The sequence below is a fragment of the Melanerpes formicivorus genome, unplaced genomic scaffold (genome assembly GCF_026170545.1).
Source record: "Melanerpes formicivorus ecotype bairdi unplaced genomic scaffold, bMelFor1.0.p_v2 SCAF_6, whole genome shotgun sequence".
In the NCBI taxonomy this organism is placed as follows: Eukaryota; Metazoa; Chordata; class Aves; order Piciformes; family Picidae; genus Melanerpes; species Melanerpes formicivorus.
The window spans coordinates 7,952,479-7,972,939 of NW_027142358.1; the positions used below are offsets into that span (position 1 = coordinate 7,952,479).

The 20,461-nt window shown below is 44.9% G+C and overlaps 1 protein-coding gene across 2 annotated transcripts in view; it reads right to left on the reverse strand.

Moving 5' to 3' along the window:
- The window catches only part of SUFU (SUFU negative regulator of hedgehog signaling), a 102,174-nt gene that overhangs the window by 54,271 nt on the left and 27,442 nt on the right, over positions 1–20,461 (reverse strand). For both annotated transcript variants that reach the window (XM_068139488.1, XM_068139487.1), the window contains exon 3: positions 18,745–18,881. In XM_068139488.1, coding sequence (XP_067995589.1) covers positions 18,745–18,881 — 137 coding nt within the window. The remainder of the gene's footprint in view (positions 1–18,744; positions 18,882–20,461) is intronic.

The window sequence follows — 20,461 nt, forward strand, 5'->3', positions numbered from 1 at the left end:
CCTTAAAAGCCAGGTCTCATGTTCAAACACCATTAGGGTAGCACAGTCAGTCTTCTAGGCATGAGACCAGCATGACAGCATAAGCCCCACTTCCTTAGATCAGCACAGCAAAACTAATAGTCATCAGAAAAAGTTACCAGGACCTCACCCGGGAACTGTCAAATCTGTAGGACAGACATCAAGGCACAGAAACTATCCAGCCATCAAAAGAGGGAATAAAATAGCAAAGAAAATAGATTAAAAGTTTAAATCCCAATGACTGTAGTGTGTAGATAAATCAGCAAATCCTCAGGAGTAAGCTAAGGCTCTGATTTATTGCACGCAAGCTGATCCACAAGGGACTGCTGTTGCATGCTGCCTCACAGTAAACCTGAGGCAGTGACACATTCCCCTCGTGGAATGAAGAGCTAAGCTACCTGACCTGCCTCAGGGGAAGCACACACACACTTCAGCAGTTACCACGGGGGTGCTGGATGTGTTGTAGATACATTGGCTTGCTTACAGTAGCACCCTTGGACACTCATACCCTTCCTGCTTGGAAGGGGCACTAATAGGACCTCGACCTAACCCAGCAAGGTGACCCATCCTCACAGATCTGGAACTGCTTCCTTTTCTGCAAGTCTGTGTTTTAACAAAAAACTACTGTTGCCCTCTCCCCCCCCCCCCCCCCCCCCCCCCTTTCTGTTATAGACCTCATCAAGGAAATAATTAAAAGATTTAATGTCAAACTATTTGATTTAATAGTTTATAATAGCAAATGTGAAGCCTCTCTCCAGCTTTATGAAAATGAGAAGTCTCTGTATTTCCCACAGACCAGCTCTTGTACCATTCTATCATGCAAAAGCAGTACCTGTCAGACAGTGATACCAGACCAGCCTGTGAAGATTCCCATATTTTGACATCTTGAAAATATCATTATCCATTTTTCTTTACAGCCCATATAAAACAGGTGAGGTTCCTACATGCAGCAATGGTCACAACTTGGCCTCACAGTCTCTCCTAACTTTACTAACCAATGCTCCATAATGAGAAGTGGGGAAATGACTCAGAGAAAACCACCCTGCTGTTGACTAGTAAATTTCCTTTGTGTAAGGTTGCTCATGTCCTTTCTTGGAGTACATTCCCCCCACCTTTCATTTGATAAAATACAGATGATGCCTGAAGAAATAAAATCAAGCTATGTTCCTGCCCTCAAGATGTTTTCTAAAGAGTAATGCATGCAGTCTACGCTCAAGAGATGCTACCTAGCTCTAGAGGGAATATAGATTGCTTCCCATTGTATTTCCAATTTGTTTTCTAAACCTGCCAATTTCATGTGTATGGGATCCCTCTAGAAGCCCTTACTCCCTTGAACAACCACAGGGAGTAAGGTGAATAGGATGCCAAACTGGCCCAAGTACTAGAAGCTAAGAAACCTCCATTCAAAAGGTGACCTCAGGCTGAATCCAGGTTAGGGATCTCCAGTGCATTTGCTACTCTGCACCCTGAGTAGATGGAAAATAGCTCTTTGGGCATCTAGAAGCCAAGTGTCTTCTCTGGCATATGCATAGGGGACTGTATGGGGCAAAACAAGGAGTTGATGCTATTCCAGCATCAGGAAGAAAGCAAAGGCACTTGAAGCACATCTCCTATCCATGCATCACCTGGCATACAGTTCCCAGACTGAGTCAGGCTCCAGAACAGTTGAGGCTGCATGATCAGAAATGTCCTTTTCTGACACAATCACAGCATGCAATCCTTCAGAAAGACTTTTTTTCAAATTAGGAAAACATACTTGTAGCCTAACCGTTCCTCTGTGTCTCTTCTAAGACATGTCCTCCTTCCAAGTATCAGCTAAAATCTGCAACAGGTTCAACAGTTCTGACTCATCAGACAGATAAATCCATTTGGACAGTATGTTACAGGTGACACTCTACAGCTGTAGAGTCACCTTTACAGCTGACACTCTACAGAATGGGCGAAGGCATCAGTACATTAACCACTAAGTGTGCTTAGGTTTGGGAAAACAGCCACTCTGCTCCACTCATATCCTTCCAAAGCAAGTTTCTGTGTTCCTCTCATTTCTGCAGAAAGCCATGCCACCGTTACAGGGCCACTTTAATCTGGGACATGTGCAACATGATGCTGAAACAATCCTGCTTGTCCCCCTCAGAAGGCAGCAGCTTCCAGGGTCACCCTTTGGAGCCAGTCCTGTTGCTTAACTGTGTTAACAAGCTTATGGCTTCTCTGCTAGCCTCAGACCAAAAAAATATACCACATAAATCTGCAGCAGCAAGGCTGGCAGGCAAACAAGATGACCACATCCCTCACAGGAGCCAGATCTAGGCTATCAGCATCACTCTCTTGAAAACTTGCTGCTCCTAAGGGGTGCAAACCTGCATTTTACATTCAACTGTAAGATCTCAGCTACACTGCAGGCAGTGAGCCGCAGGCTGGGGCCGGCGTAACTCAAGAGAAATGCTGTATTTGAGGGCAAAGGAAAGAAGGCTTTTGACTTCATGACTTATGGGTGCAGGAATGTTAAAAAGGGCCCCAGTGAGTTCCTGACCAGCACGACAGGGATGCAATCAGACGTTTAAATTGAATGCAGCTTATCCTCTGCTTACAGACACAATGTAATTTATTGCATTGCTATTACCCTATCCACGGCCTGTAGAATTTATTATAGAAATGCATTTTCTTCAACACATTTTTAATATTCAGTCTGGCTCTGTTAGAAAAAAAGAAAGAAAGAAAGAAAGAAGCAAGCTACCCAGGCAATCTGTCACAAATAACGTTTGATGCTGTTTTTCAGTACCGTTTTGCGGACTGAACACCTAGAATTAATCGAGAGAAACTAAGGGCAGAGACAGAGTCCAGCACGGAAATGTATGAGCCATATTTTTCCACCAGAGCTACTTAATATATTCCTAACTAGCTCAACAATGGGCATAAAGCATGAATGCAAAGATGGAGCTGCAACAAATGATACAACAGCTAAAAATATTGTCTGCAAATCTCCAAGCAGCACTGTGATTGCAATTCATTAAGCAGATGCAAATAAATGCACAGAACATGCACAAAGCAGGGTATAAAGAGAAATACTTCATTCAGCCTCATTTGCCAACCACATTAAATTAAGATAATGTCAGGATGCTCAAATTAATGCTAAATTCAGCCTGCCTGCTTAGTTTCCTAACCTATAAGGACTGCACACATGGATTGTCTGAGGGGAAAAAACAACTGGAATATAATCTGTGGGGCCTGCTGGCAGTTAGTTTATCATTCCATTCTCAAGTCAAGCTGAATGTGTTGTAAGAACGTGTAAGAAATTAGTAGAATCCAAGCCATGACATATTTACAGCACAGTAAAAAAAATGCTTTCCCTCCCTGTTTTTATTTCTCTGTGCAGATTTGCTGCCCCTTTATCTCCTGTCTTGGAAACAGGCACTGCCCCAGCTCTGGCTCTCCAAAGAGGTGCAAATTCACACAGTGCTGCTGCCTGCTGCAGATATGCAGCACTGACAAGATGCCTTAAGAAGAATTAAATCCCGGGAGTACAATTAAACAATGGCCCCGCTGCAGGGATTCAAATTGGGCTTTTAGAAACAAGGGGCCTAGGCAAAAGGCTCTTTAAAAAAAGAAAACAGTGTGGAAAAGCCCAGATTATCAGTACTGTAAGGACTGGTTGACCTCTGGTGTTTGAAGGCAATTTCAGAAAGAAGTGTGATGCAGATTTTTTGGTTTTCCCCACAAAAAGTGACCATCAGGTTGAAAACACAACAGCTCCAGGTTGTTAAACCTGAAAAATCAATGGGCCTCTCAAAAGAGCCTCAGCCTGTGCAAGCATATATAAACTTATACGATCATTTAAGTGTCCTGGAATGAAAGCACAATGAAAGGCCTCCCATCCCTTCCTTGCTCCTCGTGCCCTGCTCAGAGCCACCCCCCACCCCTGTACTGCACCTTCCACTGATGGGGCTGTGAACGCTGGTTTTCTTATTACAAAGTAGATACCAAGCATCCACCTCATGTGATGTTGCAGAATGTAGTATTTTAGCCAAAACATAAATGCTAAAATGCTGTCAGACAAGCAACAATTTAGTTCTGGGCCTCCTCTTCCTCTTCTGTTTTCCAGGCCGTTTCTTTCAATCCCTTGTACATCTGTGTCTCTGGCTTGCTCCTTCTCCCTGCCCATCTCTCCATGTGTACACAATTTCCATGACTGCAGCCTCTGAGAATTTCTCATGCAGGCTCTCAGCAAGGGACTCCCATGCCCAGGGCATGCTCCCACCCTCTGTGAGTGGTGGGCCCCCTGTCCTCTCCTTGACTCCATAGAGCCTGCTCTGCCAGCCACCTCCTCCCGTGTTTCCTCTCCTCCCCTCAATTTCATCCAGCTCCTCCACATCTGCTGCTTGCAGCCTTCTCCAGTCCTTGTAGTCAGCAGAGGCAGGAGCTGCTTGGCATAAGTGCTGCCTGGGGCAGGATGCATCTCCTACCTTGCTTTTGCAACAACACAGTTCTCATCTATCTGCAGATTTATCTGCGTGGCTCTCTCCTACAGTGAGAGAAGGCTAGAGAAAAGCATGGCAGCATGAAAGGGCACTGCTGAGTATGGTGGAGAAAGCACGCAAACAGATGTAAACTGATCCTTTGCAGCCTCACAAAACTCTCTTGCTCCCCACACCCTGTCACTCAGATCAGTTGCCCCTGAGATGCTGCCCTCTTTCAATGGGCAAATGGGACAATCTTCTCTTACTCTCTCCATCCCCCAGCCCAGTAACTGCAGAGGAGTGGGAATCTCTCACTCGCCAAATCCTGAGCTCCAGGCCAGGAAAGAGAGCCTCCCACCTCTGTCCAGCTGTGCTGACACCAGCATTCTGCATCCTTCAGCAGAACAAGACATGCTTTACAGATCACTTTCAGAGGACAATGTTTATGTTTTCAATAGTTCCAGAAACTGAATAGCCTCAGGATGAAGTGGAGGCCCAGGAGTGAGAAAGGATGTTATCGAGCAGGATCTCCTGTTAGATAAGGACTGAGGTCAAAGTAGATATTTAATGACAGTTGCTTTACAGATTATGTGGTCCCATGTGGCCAGTTTGAAGAGATACTTGCCTTTCATTTAAAAAAGCATCCCTATCCTTTGTTCTGGCACACAAAAGCCAAAAATGTTTTACAGTTACCTGAATATTTCCTAGCCAGGTGCAACTAGAACAAAGACTTGCAGCCACAGCATTTAGCAACCTTTAACTGTCTTCAGCAAAGGAGGAGAAATGCAGCAGGAGAGAAAAACGTTTTTCTTGCTGCTGGATCTCCTCTGTACTTGCACATGTGCAGGCCATGGAGAAGGATGGATGCTTAGATGGACAGAGGAGCAACATAAGACAGCAGTCACTTGTGATCTTCCCCTAGATATCTATGAGATGTTCCTGTTGAAGAGCTTTCAAGGAGCTTTAGAGGGAACAAAGGCAATATTCTCTGACGGACCCAAAGAAGATGCAAGCAGTTTCTTTTAGTAGGCTTCAAAGCACATACATCTGACAGAAAGACTGCTAGACTGCACTAGGGCAGGCCTTTTAGCAAACATTCCTCAAGAAAGGGGAGATGGTCTGTGAGAAAACACCTACAGAGTTATCAAATCATAATCTCTTCAGGAAAGAATTCTAGTTAAGCAGGCATTAGTTCTGGGGCTTACAGCAGACAGGAAGGGCAGGGGTCTTCGAGGGAGCACTGTAGCATTTTTCTCAGCGGTTGATTATTTTCTCTTACATTTTCAGGAATTCAGAACTTGCACAGGCCAAGCTGTTGTTTTGCTTTGGCAAAGCAGGAGGCTGAAGGGCAGGAAACAGAGGAACTTTGTGTTCACACATATCTGTGTAAAATATTAGTCACGCACTGAGCTCGGCCAACTCATTACAGTAGTGCAAGAGAAACTTACATCACCCAAGAGATATATTTACGGCTCAAATGGAAAATGGCTAGCCTGTCTATGGAGCACCTTTTGAAATGCCACCTCAAGTGTTTTGAGATGATTCCAAGAAGGTCAGTGGCATCCTGGCCTGTATCAGGTACAGTGTGGACAGCAGGAGCAGGGAGGTCATTCTGCCCCTGTACTCAGCACTGGTTATGCCACACCTCGAGTCCTGTGTCCAGTTCTGGGCCCCTCATTTTAGGAAAGATGTTGACTTGGTGGAACGTGTCCAGAGAAGGGCAACAAAGCTGGGGTGGGGTTTGGAACACAAGCCCTATGAGGAGAGGCTGAGGGAGCTGGGGTTGCTTAGCCTGGAGAAGAGGAGGCTCAGGGGAGACCTTATTGCTCTCTACAACTACCTGAAGGGAGGCTGTAGCCAGGTGGGGGTTGGTCTCTTCTCCCAGGCAACCAGAACCAGAACAAGAGGACACAGTCTCAAGCTGCACCAGGGGAGGTTTAGGCTTGAGGTGAGGAGAAAGTTCTTCACCGAGAGAGTTGTTAGCCATTGGAATGTGCTGCCCAGGGAGGTGGTGGAGTCACCATCACTAGAGGTATTTAGGAAGAGACTTGATGGGGTGCTTGGTGCCATGGTTTAGTTGATTAGATAGTGTTGGATGATAGGTTGGACTTGATGAGCTCAAAGGTCTCTTCCAATCTGGTTAATTCTATTCCTTTAAGCCCCTGATTTTAAACTGGAAAACAGGAGAGTCCCCTTTCCACAAGCTCTGGACTGCCTCTGCAGCCTCTGGATATACTCTCCCAGCTTCTCTTCCCCACCAAGAACAAAACACTTCCCCTGCTGTGCCCATTTGCTGCCTCCTAGCTGAGCAGGCTGCTGCAACAGATCTTTGCATCTGAAGCTGTTAGAAGATGGTCTATAATGAGCTCCTCACACTGCCACTCTTGCAGGCAGAGCAGGTTAGTCAGCACAGTTTGAGCACCACTTGCTGCACAGATCTTCAATACAAAAGTGTAAGGAGGAGGATGTGTAAGTGAACCCAACTTTCAGCTCAGTCCACTCTTCTCTCTTTCATCTAATATGGGTTTGGCAACTGCCAAGGGAAAAAACAGGCCGTCTCAGATGGCTACTCAGTACTCTCCTCTGTGCATCCCAACAATTGCACACAGGCAATGAAAGAGGATGCTCCTGTGGCTGCAGAACAATCCATTGTGGCTTTCAGCTCCAGAACCAACACCGCTCTGTGCAAAAGCTTTCAACTATTAAAGTGGCTGCTTCGGTTTCCTAGGAAAGGCCATTCAGGACAAAGATCTCACAGGTGAGATGCCAAAGGACCTCACATCAGCAGGAGAGGGAGTTTTCTGCCTTCCCTGAGCTATTTCCTTTGTCTTGCATTCCTTCTTATTACAGTGAAAAGAGCTTTGGTCCAAGGCTGGGCTGACCATAAGCAGCCTCTCCCTCACTTCTTTATCCTAGGAGTCAGAGATGCTCTTCTAAACAGGGCCTGCTGGTCCCCAGCATGTTGGCTTCTCCTCATACTCCTGCATCAGGGAGACTCTGGGTGGGAAAGAGAAAAGGTTTCCAGAAAGAGTTTGGCTCCCTTTGCTTTGGGCAGAAAACACTGGCAAAAATCAACTCTGATCCTAAACTGCAGCTACTCATGATAAACACCTGCTAGGGGCTGACATCCAAGTGTCACAGGCATGGGGCCTGTTGGCTGTTGTCCTGCCACACCAGGTGCTGCAGCAGCCTTGCACCCAGATGCTGTCACACAGTTTCCCCTGGGTCCCCATGCCTGTTTCCATCCTCTCTCCCCCAGCAGCAGCCCACATGCAGTAAGAAGACTGAATCAACTTGTGCATTTATAATTGTGTGTATCAGACTTACAGGCCTTGCTGCTCTGTCCCCCTCTGAGATTTGGGAACAGCCTCAGGACACACAGGCTGAAGCAAAGGCACAGAGAGAAGACTCTTTTTTTAAACAAAATGAACAACAAACAAAACCCAGCACGCTGTAAAAGCAAAGCAGCTGAATGAACTGTACTGAACAGCTGAAGAGCAATAAGCTGAGTTCAGTTCCCAGGCAGGAACAGGACACAAGTTGACAGAATTAAAAGGGACAGCATCAGTTGGAATCTAGCCAGCTCAAACTGGGCCTAGACCTACTTTATCTAAATTGCAGTAGCAGCTGAAAACAAGCCTTCTCTTTCAGGCAGTGCTGAGATCCCTTGCTCACTGCCTAGAAATACTATGCAATCAGTAAAGCAGTCCAGGGGAGACAGCCTTCCTTCTATTTCAGAGTCTTTTATAAGAAACAAAGACTTTCTGTGCCTGTACTACTGGCACAAAATCTCTTAGTGCCTTCGTGTCAACCTAACCTTTGGGGCTGGAAAAGGTCAAAGGCCTGCCCTCAGGTGAGAGCTAGGTGTCAAAGAGACAATGCTGGCTTCCACAACAAGGCACAGCAACTGCAGATGAGGAAAAAAAGCCCAAACATCATGAGGTTAGGGAGGTAAAGACTTTGATGTATGTTATAAAGGTAGCTCACTGACAATACAAGCCACAGACTTTTCATCCTCCAAGTTGAATGTCAATAGAGGTGTCCTTGGAAACTTCTGGGTTCCCAGTCATGTTTTCCCACTGCCAAACTGCAATCTGGGAGGAAGCTTAGAGGAGCTTTGTGCCCACTCCAGCAGTGCTGATGAAGTAAAAGGCAATCTCACATGAGTGGTGTTGGTCCCTGTCCCTCAAGTGCCCGAGAAAGCACCTGGCACTTTTTAAACCTGGTCGGAAGGCTGCTGAAGTACTGTGGCAAATGGAATTTTGTGGAGAACAGATTCCAACCAGTGTGGCACAATGTCCTAGAAAATCCCAAACAAAGGCCAAGGAGATGCTACCCACCAAACCCACAAAAAGATAAGTAACTGCCAGCTTGTCCCCTCACCAACTGAAGAAGTGACAACACTTCTTGTGTTGTGACAACACAACAGGCCTGACACTGGGGTGCTTTGCAGTATTGCAAAGGGGCAGCACTCTGTCTACCCTGGGAAAAAACCCACAAGTTAATCAGCCAAAATCTAAGGTAAATCAACTCCATTTATGCTGCCAAGAATAAGGACAGTAAGAGTAAATCTGGCTCCAGCTTCAAAGTTTTCTCTGTGCAACCCTGAGACAGTATTTCAAGAGAAAATGCATTTATGTGCCTATAAAATATCTCCTCTTAGAGTCATCCTTTCTGCAGATAAAAACATTTTCCATGAGGTCTTTTCCATCTCGTGTGTCTGACCAACAGCTCTGCAGACAGCTGCTTCTCTCTGGATTACTTGCCGTGCTGCATAAGCTTTATTTGTGATCTACAGAGGGAAGTAAAAAGGGTTGGGTCCATCTGCAACCAGAACTTTGGTGTGGTGCCCATCAGGACAATTTACAAAAGATGCATTTGATAACTCCCTCCACAACAACTTCAGAGCCTCCAGCCAGCTCTGGCAGAAGCCAGCAACAGGTTGGAGACCAAAGCACGAGCTTGATAGCTGCCTGTTGTGCCCAGTGCGTCAGCCAACCGCTCCGCACACAAGCAAGCAGTTTGTTTTCTCAGCCAGCACGTTGTTTGGTACCAGCCACAGCACGTACGTCCCAGCTGGAAGCCAGAGGATGTGACAAGGCTGGCTCAGGAGACTGAGGGAGGGATGAGAAATATTGGGGAGGTGAGCTCATAGGCAGCAGTATGGGGAGAAGTGGACTTCTTGTGATGGTGTGGGATGCAGAGGGGCTAGTGCACAAAGCTGTAAAATACCAGCCTAGATCTGTGCTGCTGCTCACAGGACAACTTGCTTTATGAGAAATGTCTAAGAGGAACTAGGCTAAAACCCAACAATTTCTCATGGACCATTGAATAACTATCAGATGATGAGAGCTTTTGGCCATGACAAACTTGGGTTAAATTGGAACCAGTGACTTAGTGTTTCCATACCCCTTTGCGGGATGAAGGCATGCAGCCAGCATACTTGGTTGAGTCTTGTTCACCTATGGCAATTCACTGCGCTACAGTTCCAGTGTTTGTGCAGCAGAGTTCACTGCATAACAGGTTCTGTTGAAATGAAATGGATGTTGATTTATACTTCTTTGTGGAGCTAAACCACAGAGTTAACCCCCTCCCATTTTTCATCTAAAACACTGGAATACCACAGAGGAGCCAGGGCCAGCTCTGCACTGGAAGCTGGTCAATATTACAAACAGATGATAGGGGGAAAAAAAGAATACATATACATACATGTTTTAAAGAGCCATAGCAACCAGAGCAAAACAATAAATCTGCCTGGAGTTGGGGGGAAAAAAATTAAATCAAGGCACAGTCAGGGGAAAAAAAATATATGAATTACTGGGAGATTTTGTTTGGCTTTAGTCATCCTACTGGGAAGAAATAAACAGTTTTACAAACAAGCTAGACAAGCCTCATTTGTATTCAAGGAAGCAAGGAGTTTGTTTTGGGACTGGGTTTTTCAGCTGTTTGTTTTTGTTGTTTGGTGGTGGGTTTTGTTTTTGTTTTCCCCTCTTTTGACACAAATTGGCCTGCCTCAAGAATGTTTGACAACATGTTGGCAAGGAAGGAGTCACTGAGGCTACCGTACTGAAGCTTTCCAGACTCCAGAAGATCTGAAGATGAGGCCCAGCAGTTACACCAGGGTAGCAGGTGTCAAGGTATCTGCTGGCTTAATGGCTGCAGGTCTGTGACCCCAAGTAAATCACTTAATCCCACCAAGTCCCATTATTTTCAGTGTAACAGTTATACTGCCTGTCAATGCAAAGTGCTCAGACTAAGCTACACTGAATCAGATTAGAACTGCTGAATAAGAAGAGTGCATATCATAGAATCATAGAATCAACAAGGTTGGAAAAGACCTCAAAGATCATCAAGTCCAACCTGTCACCCAAGACATCATGACTACTCAATACCATGGCCCCAAGTGCCACGTCCAATCCTCTCTTGAACACCTCCAGGGACGGTGACTCCACCACCTCCCTGGGCAGTCCTTACAACTCCTGTAATCACCCTTGTTTCAAAAACAAGGGAGAAACTGCAGCACACAGAGCTGGTGTACCACCCCCAAACTGAGTGTGTCTTTCTCCATCAGACAAGCCATCACACAGTAATTTCACCCTGAAGAAAGTATGACATGTCAGAAATAACTAAGGATGTCTAGACATACCTCATTTTGGACTTGCTTTTGAGCCTGGCTGCCAAAGGTTTGTGTGGCTGTGCTGCTTCAAGCACTTACCATGCATCAGTCAGAACCATCCTCCCCTCCAGTAACTCTGGGAAACTGGAGGACAGAAGCTCATGGATACTAAGTTTCTGCAGATTTCTCAGAAATAACTGAAGAACAAGAGAAGAAATCGCATACCTTAGCCTCTGAAAAGGGAATCCCTCTCCATGACAGTGCAGTGGGAAGTGTCTTTGTGGGGGGAAATAAACCAACACAAGTCATCTCTAGCTAGTTCAGTCCCTGTTCTGACATGTTGTTATCAATGTGTGTAACTGGTGGAATTAATTCTGCCCAAGACACTTCTCAATAGTGCAATAAATTAAGGAATCATTCACACAAGTTACATCTCTCCTGAAGGAATCATCTGAAATCTACACTAATTTGACACCCACAAACTGCATCTCGTATGCTTGCTTACTTTGCTTGTACATTTTGCTGTCACAGCTTTGCAGCCCCCAAGACATAAATAGCTTCCTACTACTGACTGGTGAAAGCTTAAATATTTAAATTCAGTTTTTAAATTAGATGAGATTTCAAACTCACATTTAAATATCATCTAGTGCATTAGTAATCAGAGACTGTGGAAAAAGACAAAATATCTATTTACAGAACCATAGAAAATTAGGTTTAGAAGACCTGAAGAGAACACCTAGATAGTCAAGGCATTTATAAGACTAGGAAGGCTCCTACTCTGCCCTCACCTAAAGGATCAACTTTTCCTAACAAATATCCATGCAGAATAGTTTGACTTGTTCTAAAACATATGTAGCAAAGAGGAGTCTGAAACTGGTCCAGTGCTTCACCACACTGACCTCAAAAGGTTCTCCTAATGACCAACGCTACGCCTGCCTCACTGAAATTTTAGTAGTGATTGGCCTCTCATATCACCAGCAGGCACACAAAACCCCATTACTTTATTCCCTACAGCAACCTTTTGCATATTTGAAGACTATTCTTACATCTTCCTTCCATCTTCTCGTCTCTGGACTAAACCAATGTAACTCTTCTGATTATTCCCCCACAGATCATGTTTTTTATGGACCTTTGGGTCATTCTTATTATATTATTCTCCTCCAGACCCTCTCCAAGGGGGAGGCATCTGACAAAGTCTTTCACCCAAAACAAGATACAATGCTCTTCCTTTCCCTTCAAGGTTTAGCCAGCAGTGTAGGACCCTATCATACACAATACATAGAACACTTCTAGTTAAACATCAGAATAATTTCACTATCTCCCACTGGTAAGAGTGAGTTGGTTTAGGTATATCTCATTGGCTATGGCAACTCCAACTTGTTTCTTCTCCTTTCAGAACTGCTGCCTTTCCCCAGCGGATAATTGTGCATTGGATTGTTCCTCTGTAAGCACAGGACCTCGTGCTTTTTGTGCCTCCCTGCCCTTACTGCACATTGGTACATGAGACTGTTTCTGCTATTTGCAAAGGTTGTTCTGCATTCCAGCCTGCTGTGCCATATAGTTCTCTGATGTGCCTGCAGGTTTCACCAGGATACTCTGCATTTCATCATCCTGGTCAACACCAAATTGCATAAGCTCTAGGATGGAGTTTGGATTCCTATAAAATCTACACATCTTTTGTGGCAGATGACTGCACACTGACAATTACTCAGAGTCTAAATATCCAACCAGTACTGCATCCCTCTTTCTTTAGCTTTTATCAAGATCACATTTCCTCAGCTCACTCACATGCTTTTGGAAAAAGACAGTGTCAAGAGTTTCACTAGTACCAAGGCAACAAACATTCACTGCCTCCCATGGTGTCCGTTTCTTGACTGCGATGTAACCTCACTACTTCTGAAGCTAGATTCATTAGCTAGTTCCCTACTACAATTCATGCACTGCAGAGAATACAGCCAGGGCACATGACATGCTATTATCTCTAGGTCTGGAGATGACAAGTTTTTCCCAGCAGTTTCTCAAACCTGTACCTTCCAGCTGCAGCTATTTTCTTTCAGGTTGAGAAGGAAGCAGCAAGAACTCATACACACAACACATTTATTTCCATGTTATATCAGTATATTGCCTCATGATGTATTTCAGGCAGGCCCTTGACAACAACCTGACTTTACCTTAGGGAAAAAACACCCCAAACCCAGATTTTTATTTCAGAGAAACACAAAGCACAGCCTTTCTGCACTGATTGAGCATCACAATACTGTAGCACCTATAGAGCTAACAATTGTAATAAGTCCTGGTTAAGTTTTCTGTAGGAAAAGTTTTTCTTCCCCTTCTTTTGAACTGAATTCTAAGTTTGTTCTACCATGAGATATTTGCATTATCCCCATGAACCGTGACAAGCTAAGGTCATGAAATTGTGCAGAGTTTCATTTTCAAGGTTTGCAGGTTTAGTTTAGCTTAGTTTTTTTAAAAAACTAAAACTAACAGAGTTGGAATTTGTGGTTATGGTCGAACAGTGATAAAATCAAGAACAGATAAAGCCACAAATGCCATTTTTTTTTTGAGTCCTGTGAGCTTGGTTACACTGAGGGAGGGGAGGTAGTGCCATTTAATCAAAAGCACAAAGCATCGAGTGTTTGTTACAGTGAACAGAGAAGCCAAGGCTCAAAGGGCTCTGAAATTCAATGCAGAAAACTGCTTTTCTAAAGTACAGCCAGAGTGCAGGAGAGATGGAAATAAAGGACATTCATTTGCCTACAAGTGCTTGCTACAAAAATACATCAGAATAAACTTGTAGAATTTAGAATAAAGCAAACTAGGTTGGAAGAGACCTTCAAGATCATTGCACCCAACCTGTTTTCCAACACCACCTAATCAACTAAACCATGCAACCAAGCACCCCATCAAGTCTCTTCCTAAACACCTCCAGTGATGGTGACTCCACCACCTCCCTGGGCAGCCCATTCCAATGGACAATCACTCTCTCTGTGTAGAATTTCCTCCTAACCTCCAGCCTCAACCTCCCCTGGTGCAGCTTGAGACTGTGTCCTCTTGTTCTGGTTCTGGTTGCCTGGGAGAAGAGACCAACCCCCACCTGGCTACAACCTCCCTTCAGGTAGTTGTAGAGAGCAATAAGGTCTCCCCTGAGCCTTCTCTTCTCCAGGCTAAGCAACCCCAGCTCCCTCAGCCTCTCCTCATAGGGCTTGTGTTCCAAACCCCTCCCTAGCTTTGTGGCCCTTCTCTGGACACATTCCAGCAAGTCAACATCTTTCCTAAACTGAAGGCCCCAGAACTGGACACAGTACTCAAGGTCTGGCCTAACCAGTGCTGTGTACAGGGGCAGAATGACCTCCCTGTTCCTACTGTCCACACTGTACCTGATACAGGCCAGGATGCCATTGGCCCTCTTGGCTGCTTGGGCACACTGCAGGCTCATGTTCAGCCTACCATCAACCAGTACCCCCACGTCCCCCTCTGCCTGGCCGCTCTCCAGCCACTCTGACCCCAGCCTTGCAATGAGACATGCTCTGCAACTGCAGTACACAGGAATAGTATGTAGGACAACAGTAGCTGCTAGATGAGCCTTCAATTCAGTCATCACCACCTGAAAATGCTCAGACTCAGCAGGAACAACACTACACCTTACTCTCCCCTAACTGCAACCAGACCCAGCAAAGCATATCTATGATAACTAAAAAGTTGGCTTGCAATTCAAGAGATAAGAACATAGCTCTCAGCATAGCTTTCAAAGTAAATAAACTTCTGACATGTGAAAGTGCTTGGATCCTATCCAAGAAGTTCCTGCTAGTGTGTTTTTTGGTTGGTTGGTGGTTTTTTTTTTTGCTTTGCTTCTTGTTCAGAGTGGATTCACAAACTTTACTTAAGTTGTTTTGGTTTTTAAGGCTATTTGGAAGTATCAAAGAGATTCCACAGATTTTTTTGAACAAGCAAAGAGAACAACATCAATGTAAATACACCTGTGTCAAACAATGCATTTCACACATGCTCCAAATGGCATAGTCAGACCTTGAGCAAAAAGAAACCTTTCGTCATGTGAAATGATGCTGTTCTACCACAAGCCTCCCTCATTGCCCTGCTGAGCTTCAGAAGAACCACACCTTCAAATACTTCAGAGTTTTAAAGTTTTAACATCTGACCAGGAAAGGCCTGTAAAAGACTCTGGAAGGAAGATGACAGCAGAAACTTGCTGGGCTTTGCAGAGTGAGCACATTAGACCAGGGGAAAACCCCAAAGTCTCCTGTGCATCGAGTACCTAAACACCCAGAGGTGACACAAAGGGCAACACAGGAATTGCTCTGGAGATTGTGACTCTGAGAGGGTACAACTCCGTAGGAGGAAAGCAAAGCAGGATAGGTCAGGTGTAGCAGAAAGACTGAGAACTCTGCAGAGCAATGGAGTGAGTGAGCAAGTGTACACTACATTAGAAAATGACTGTGTCTAGCTATGCTCAACTGGTATTGCCCTGAGATAGAGTCTGCCTTACCTGCTGGGGGGGGAGGCAAATTCAACCCACAACACTGACTCACCTTGACAGGATTAACCTGAGGTCTATGATTAGCCAGAAGATTTCACCCTGACAAAGTTTATTCGATATGGACAACTGATCAATAGATTTGTACCAAAATAAAATGTGAGCTTGACCACTTGCCTCAACAGCATAGTTTCCTTGCATAAGAGAGCATGGAACAGTTGGTAAAACCTGGTGACAGCACAGAGCTGCTTGCTGAAGAGCATGAAGCTGTATGGAAACCCCCAAACCAGCTGTTCTGTGATATTTTAAGGGGCCTCTGGAGGTCTCTTGTCCAGTCCCCTATTTTAAAGGGAGCCTTCACCAGTACTAGATTAGGGCAACTGCAATTCTATTGAGTTAAGTTCTGAACCTTTCCAAGAACAGAGATCCACCACCTCTGTTATAAACTGTTCCCTGTCCTTTGCCACCATCAGTGTGACCAAGCTTCCCCTGAAGCCCTCGCAGAACCTCCCATAGTACAATACAGAGCTGTAGCCCCTTGTAATATTTGGGCTTGACTCCACAATCTTGTAATTACCCTCCCACTAGACCACCCTGCACCTTGTATTCACAAGCCAAACCCTCCAGCCCTAACTCCCTCCAGCTCTCCTTGTAGTTCTTGTGCTCTATGACCTCAGCCTCCCTGGGCTCTCTCCAGTTTTTCAGCATCACTGAAACTAGGAGGCCCAAAGCAGGACACAGTATTTTAAGTGAGGCCTCCCCAGCATCATGCCAAAGAGGTAATAACTTCCCTTAATCTACTCATGCTCCTCCTAAGGTAACTCAGCATGTGGTTTGCCTGTTGCATGATGAACACAGTGCTGGCTCATGCTCAACTTCACATTCAAAAAGTCATCAATTTATGATTCCTACACTGTTTTTTTTAATAATATAAATTGAGAGCTAAAACCTCAGAGGCTAGAATCTGTTAATATACATTTGAGCAGGAAAACTCAAAACCAACATGGATAGGTAGAAAATAATACTTCAGGCCCTTAGAAGTTCATGTCAGACTACTATGCATGGACACAAATACTCCTTTCAGTCTAAAAACAGTTCACTGGCTTTGAGGCCAAAAAGATGAGACTGCATTAGTGCAGGAAACCAAACAAGGAAAGTCTCTGCCCTGAGTGCCAGCTTAGTCACTGAGAGGTTTGTCCTAAACTACCCTTGCAAATCCTGTTTCACTCTGCAGACCTCTTCTCACCCATGGAAAGTGTGAGACAAGCAAGATTGCTTGAAGGCTGCTTAACATGCAAATAGAAAACCATGAAGCTACTCTATTAGAGAGACAGTTATGAGAGTCTACACTGCACTATAACATTTAAAGGGCTCCAACAGGTCTTCCAGGTAAGTCAACATAACATATTGTATGTTATTTTCTATCTGAAAGACTTTAGACTCCGATGTTTTCTTCAGACCCTGTAGTCAATACACAGAAAATGTGAGTAGGAATTGGTCACTGCATAGAATCACAGAATCAATCAGGGTTGGAAGGGACCACAAGGATCATCTAGTTCCAATCCCCCTGCCATGGGCAGGGACACCCCACACTAGATCAGGCTGGCCAGAGCCTCAGCCAGCCTGGGTTAAACACTTCCAGGGATGGGGCCTCGACCACCTCCCTGGACAACCCATTCCAGGGCTTCACCACTCTCATGGTGAAGAACTTCTTCCTCATGTCCAGCTTGAATCTCCCCACCTCCAGCTTCATTCCATTCCCCCTAGTCCTATCACTACTTGATATCCTAAGGAGCCGCTCCCCAGCCTTCTTACAGGCCCCCTTCAGACACTGGAAGGCCACAATAAGGTCACCTCAGAGCCTTCTTTTCTCTTACTGACCACTGCATGGTCAGTATCAAAAAGGCAGGATGGGAACCTCAAACAATGGCAAACACATACAGCAGTCACATGGATTTAAATGCTTAACAGCAGCAAAACCGAAGATACAGAGGTGAGCCCAAATTTAGATGGCAGCTGGGGAAGACAGCTACATAGCAAAGGGTAAAAATAGATAATACAAAAAATGCTTGTGTCGTTTAAAACTGCAACAAGAGACACTCCCAAGATGAAGCCAAGCAATAACCTGTGCTGGCATTGGCCTCTGCCAGTCAATATTCAGAAAAAATAGCCAAGAGTTGCCACTGCCTCAGAGATTCATCACAGAGCAATCCTGTGTCCTGCAGCCCTCTTCCTTTTGAGAGTCAGTCAGCTGACTGAAAACCAGCAATAGGAGCAGGAGTTACTGAGCGATGTATTAATTTGCAGAGCAAGTACCAAATGTTACAAAGTCAGTAATCATTGACTTTGAAGGGATTTCACATGTAAAAGACCTCAAACTAAGTTTAAAGAAGTTCTTCAAATCTTCTCACTCGGATCTTGTGATGCTGGGAAGTGCCTCTGAAGTACTTTATACACTCAACTATTCCACAGGCCTTCACATGCTCATACTGCAAACTAATTTCAATCTACTGGTGTAAACAAAACCTAGGAAAAGTAGTGCAAGATGACATTTTTTAGGCACCCTGCTTCCCATTTTTCTAGCAAGTCTCCATCTGCATTAATGATTATCAACTGTTAATTCCATTAATGATTATCAACCGTTAATTCCTTAGCCTTCCCAGCCTTGGCAGGCCTTGTGACTTTCACATTTTCTCATGTCAGCAGCTCCTTGTTTAGGTACATAGCTGCTGCTCAACTGCAGAGACCTTGTGAGGGAAATGCATCTTTTTTGAAAGTTTATAGCCCTTCTGCTGAGAATTGAGACCTATCAGATGGGTGCTCCCCAGCTGTTCCAGAATAAACAAACGAAGCTTTCTCACTGAGAGAAGGTGAAACCAACACCACGGAAAAGCAACAGAGCCACTGAACAGGCTTCCTAGGTTACTAACTGTTCTGTATCTTCAGCATTTTATACCAGGGATTTGGAGTTACCTGAAGAGCAGCTGGGTTTTGTCTCCATCAAGCTATGCTGATGGAAGGAACACACTCTTGAAGTCCCACACAAAGATAACTCCTACAATTTGACTGAGTGCTGATGGGACAAATGTCACAGCATGCGACAGATGCGGCCCAGCAGAAGGAGAGCAGGAAGAAGCCAAGCAGCATGTTTAGCCCTGCAGTACCTGACTGGAAGACATATCTGGCTAAGCCTTGCATTAGCTCTGCTGGCCAGGTAGGTGGTGCCGACTCCCCCGTTTCCCTCTTTAGTCGAAAGGTCAGCTCAAATCCAAAGCCGCTTGGTCCGTCCGTTCCTGTAAACCTGCAGGGCATGAAAAATAAAGAGTCACAACATGCTGCTTATCAACCAGAGCAGGCTTCAAGATTTACACCATGGAAAACAGGTTAAGTGCTCTCATAGGAAAGAGAAGCTTAGAAATTCTCTTATTTCAGCCTCCTCCAGCTCAAATGGCACAACATTGGTAGGGTGACTGATGTAGTATGATGCACAGGATAACTATCACAGTGGTGTTTTCAGTCAGAATAATATGGTCTTGGAACCATGACTTCCTTCCTGGGACCTGTGGGATTTTTACTAACCAGATTTTGTTTTTAAAAAAACAGCCAAATAGTATCATAGTATCAGTCAGGGTTGGAAGGGACCACAAGGATCATCTAGTTCCAATCCCCCTGCCATGGGCAGGGACACCCCACACTAGATCAGGCTGGCCAGAGCCTCAGCCAGCCTGGTCTTAAACACCTCCAGGGTCGGGGCCTCGACCACCTCCCCAGACAACCCATTCCAGGGCTTCACCACTCTCATGGTGAAGAACTTCCTCCTCACATCCAGCCTGAATCTCCCCACCTCCAGCTTCATTCCATTCCCCCATGTCCTATCACTACTTGATATCCTCCCCAGCCTTCTTGTAGGCCCCCTTCAGATACTGGAAGGCCACAATTAGGTCACCTCAGAGCCTTCTCTTCTCCAGACTGAACAGCCCCAACTCTTTCAGTCTGTATAACAGAAAATAATATTATTCCACCCATGTGAACTGCAATTTAAATACACTGAGAAGTGAGATGCAACTAAAATACTGGGTAGTAGGTTTCTGGGTTGGAACAGTTGACTATTGTGACGTACAGCACATAATTTCTGCATTGCAGATGATCAGCAGGGGAGAGGGAAACAAGAAGATGCAGGCAAAAATTAATAACCTCTCACACAATGCACTAATTCTTATTTTGCTCCAATATATGCCTGCACACATTATCCTTGTACATCTAGGAGGACAACAGTAGAAAGGCACTGAATATGCTAACTGCTGTACAAGAATCAGTAGTTACGCCGTTTCCCCATTGGCCAGGGAGTCTACCCAGAAGAATTAAGCCATAACTGACACACAGGCTGAAACAAAGGAGTAGATAGAGGATACCCCACACTACTCTCTGCTTCAGCAAAACTAGTCCTTGAGAATCATTAAAAGAAATATTTATACATACAGGAAATTTCCTGTTCCAAGCCTCCCACAGGTAAAAATGCCACATTTGCCTGTGAAAAACGAGCAACCTCCTGAATAAATATGTAAGCTTGCAAACTTTCTTGTGTCCTTTCTACCAGAGTCACTGCAACTCTCACTTGTTTGCTGTGGCTGTTCCATAAAGAAAGAGGATATATTTATACTAGCATAAAGACACCTTACAGAAGTTTTCTGTAGAAGCAACTTCTCTATGAACAGAGCAGAAAATGCATTTCAGAATGGCCAACTGTCACACGTAAAACCTCTTTGAGAAAGCAAGCATACCTTTAAGAAACAAGTCAGAGAATTACATTTGGTTCTTAAAGGAAGATCTTACTGAATAACCAGTCAGCCAGGGAGTGGAAACCGGGTGTACAGCAAACCC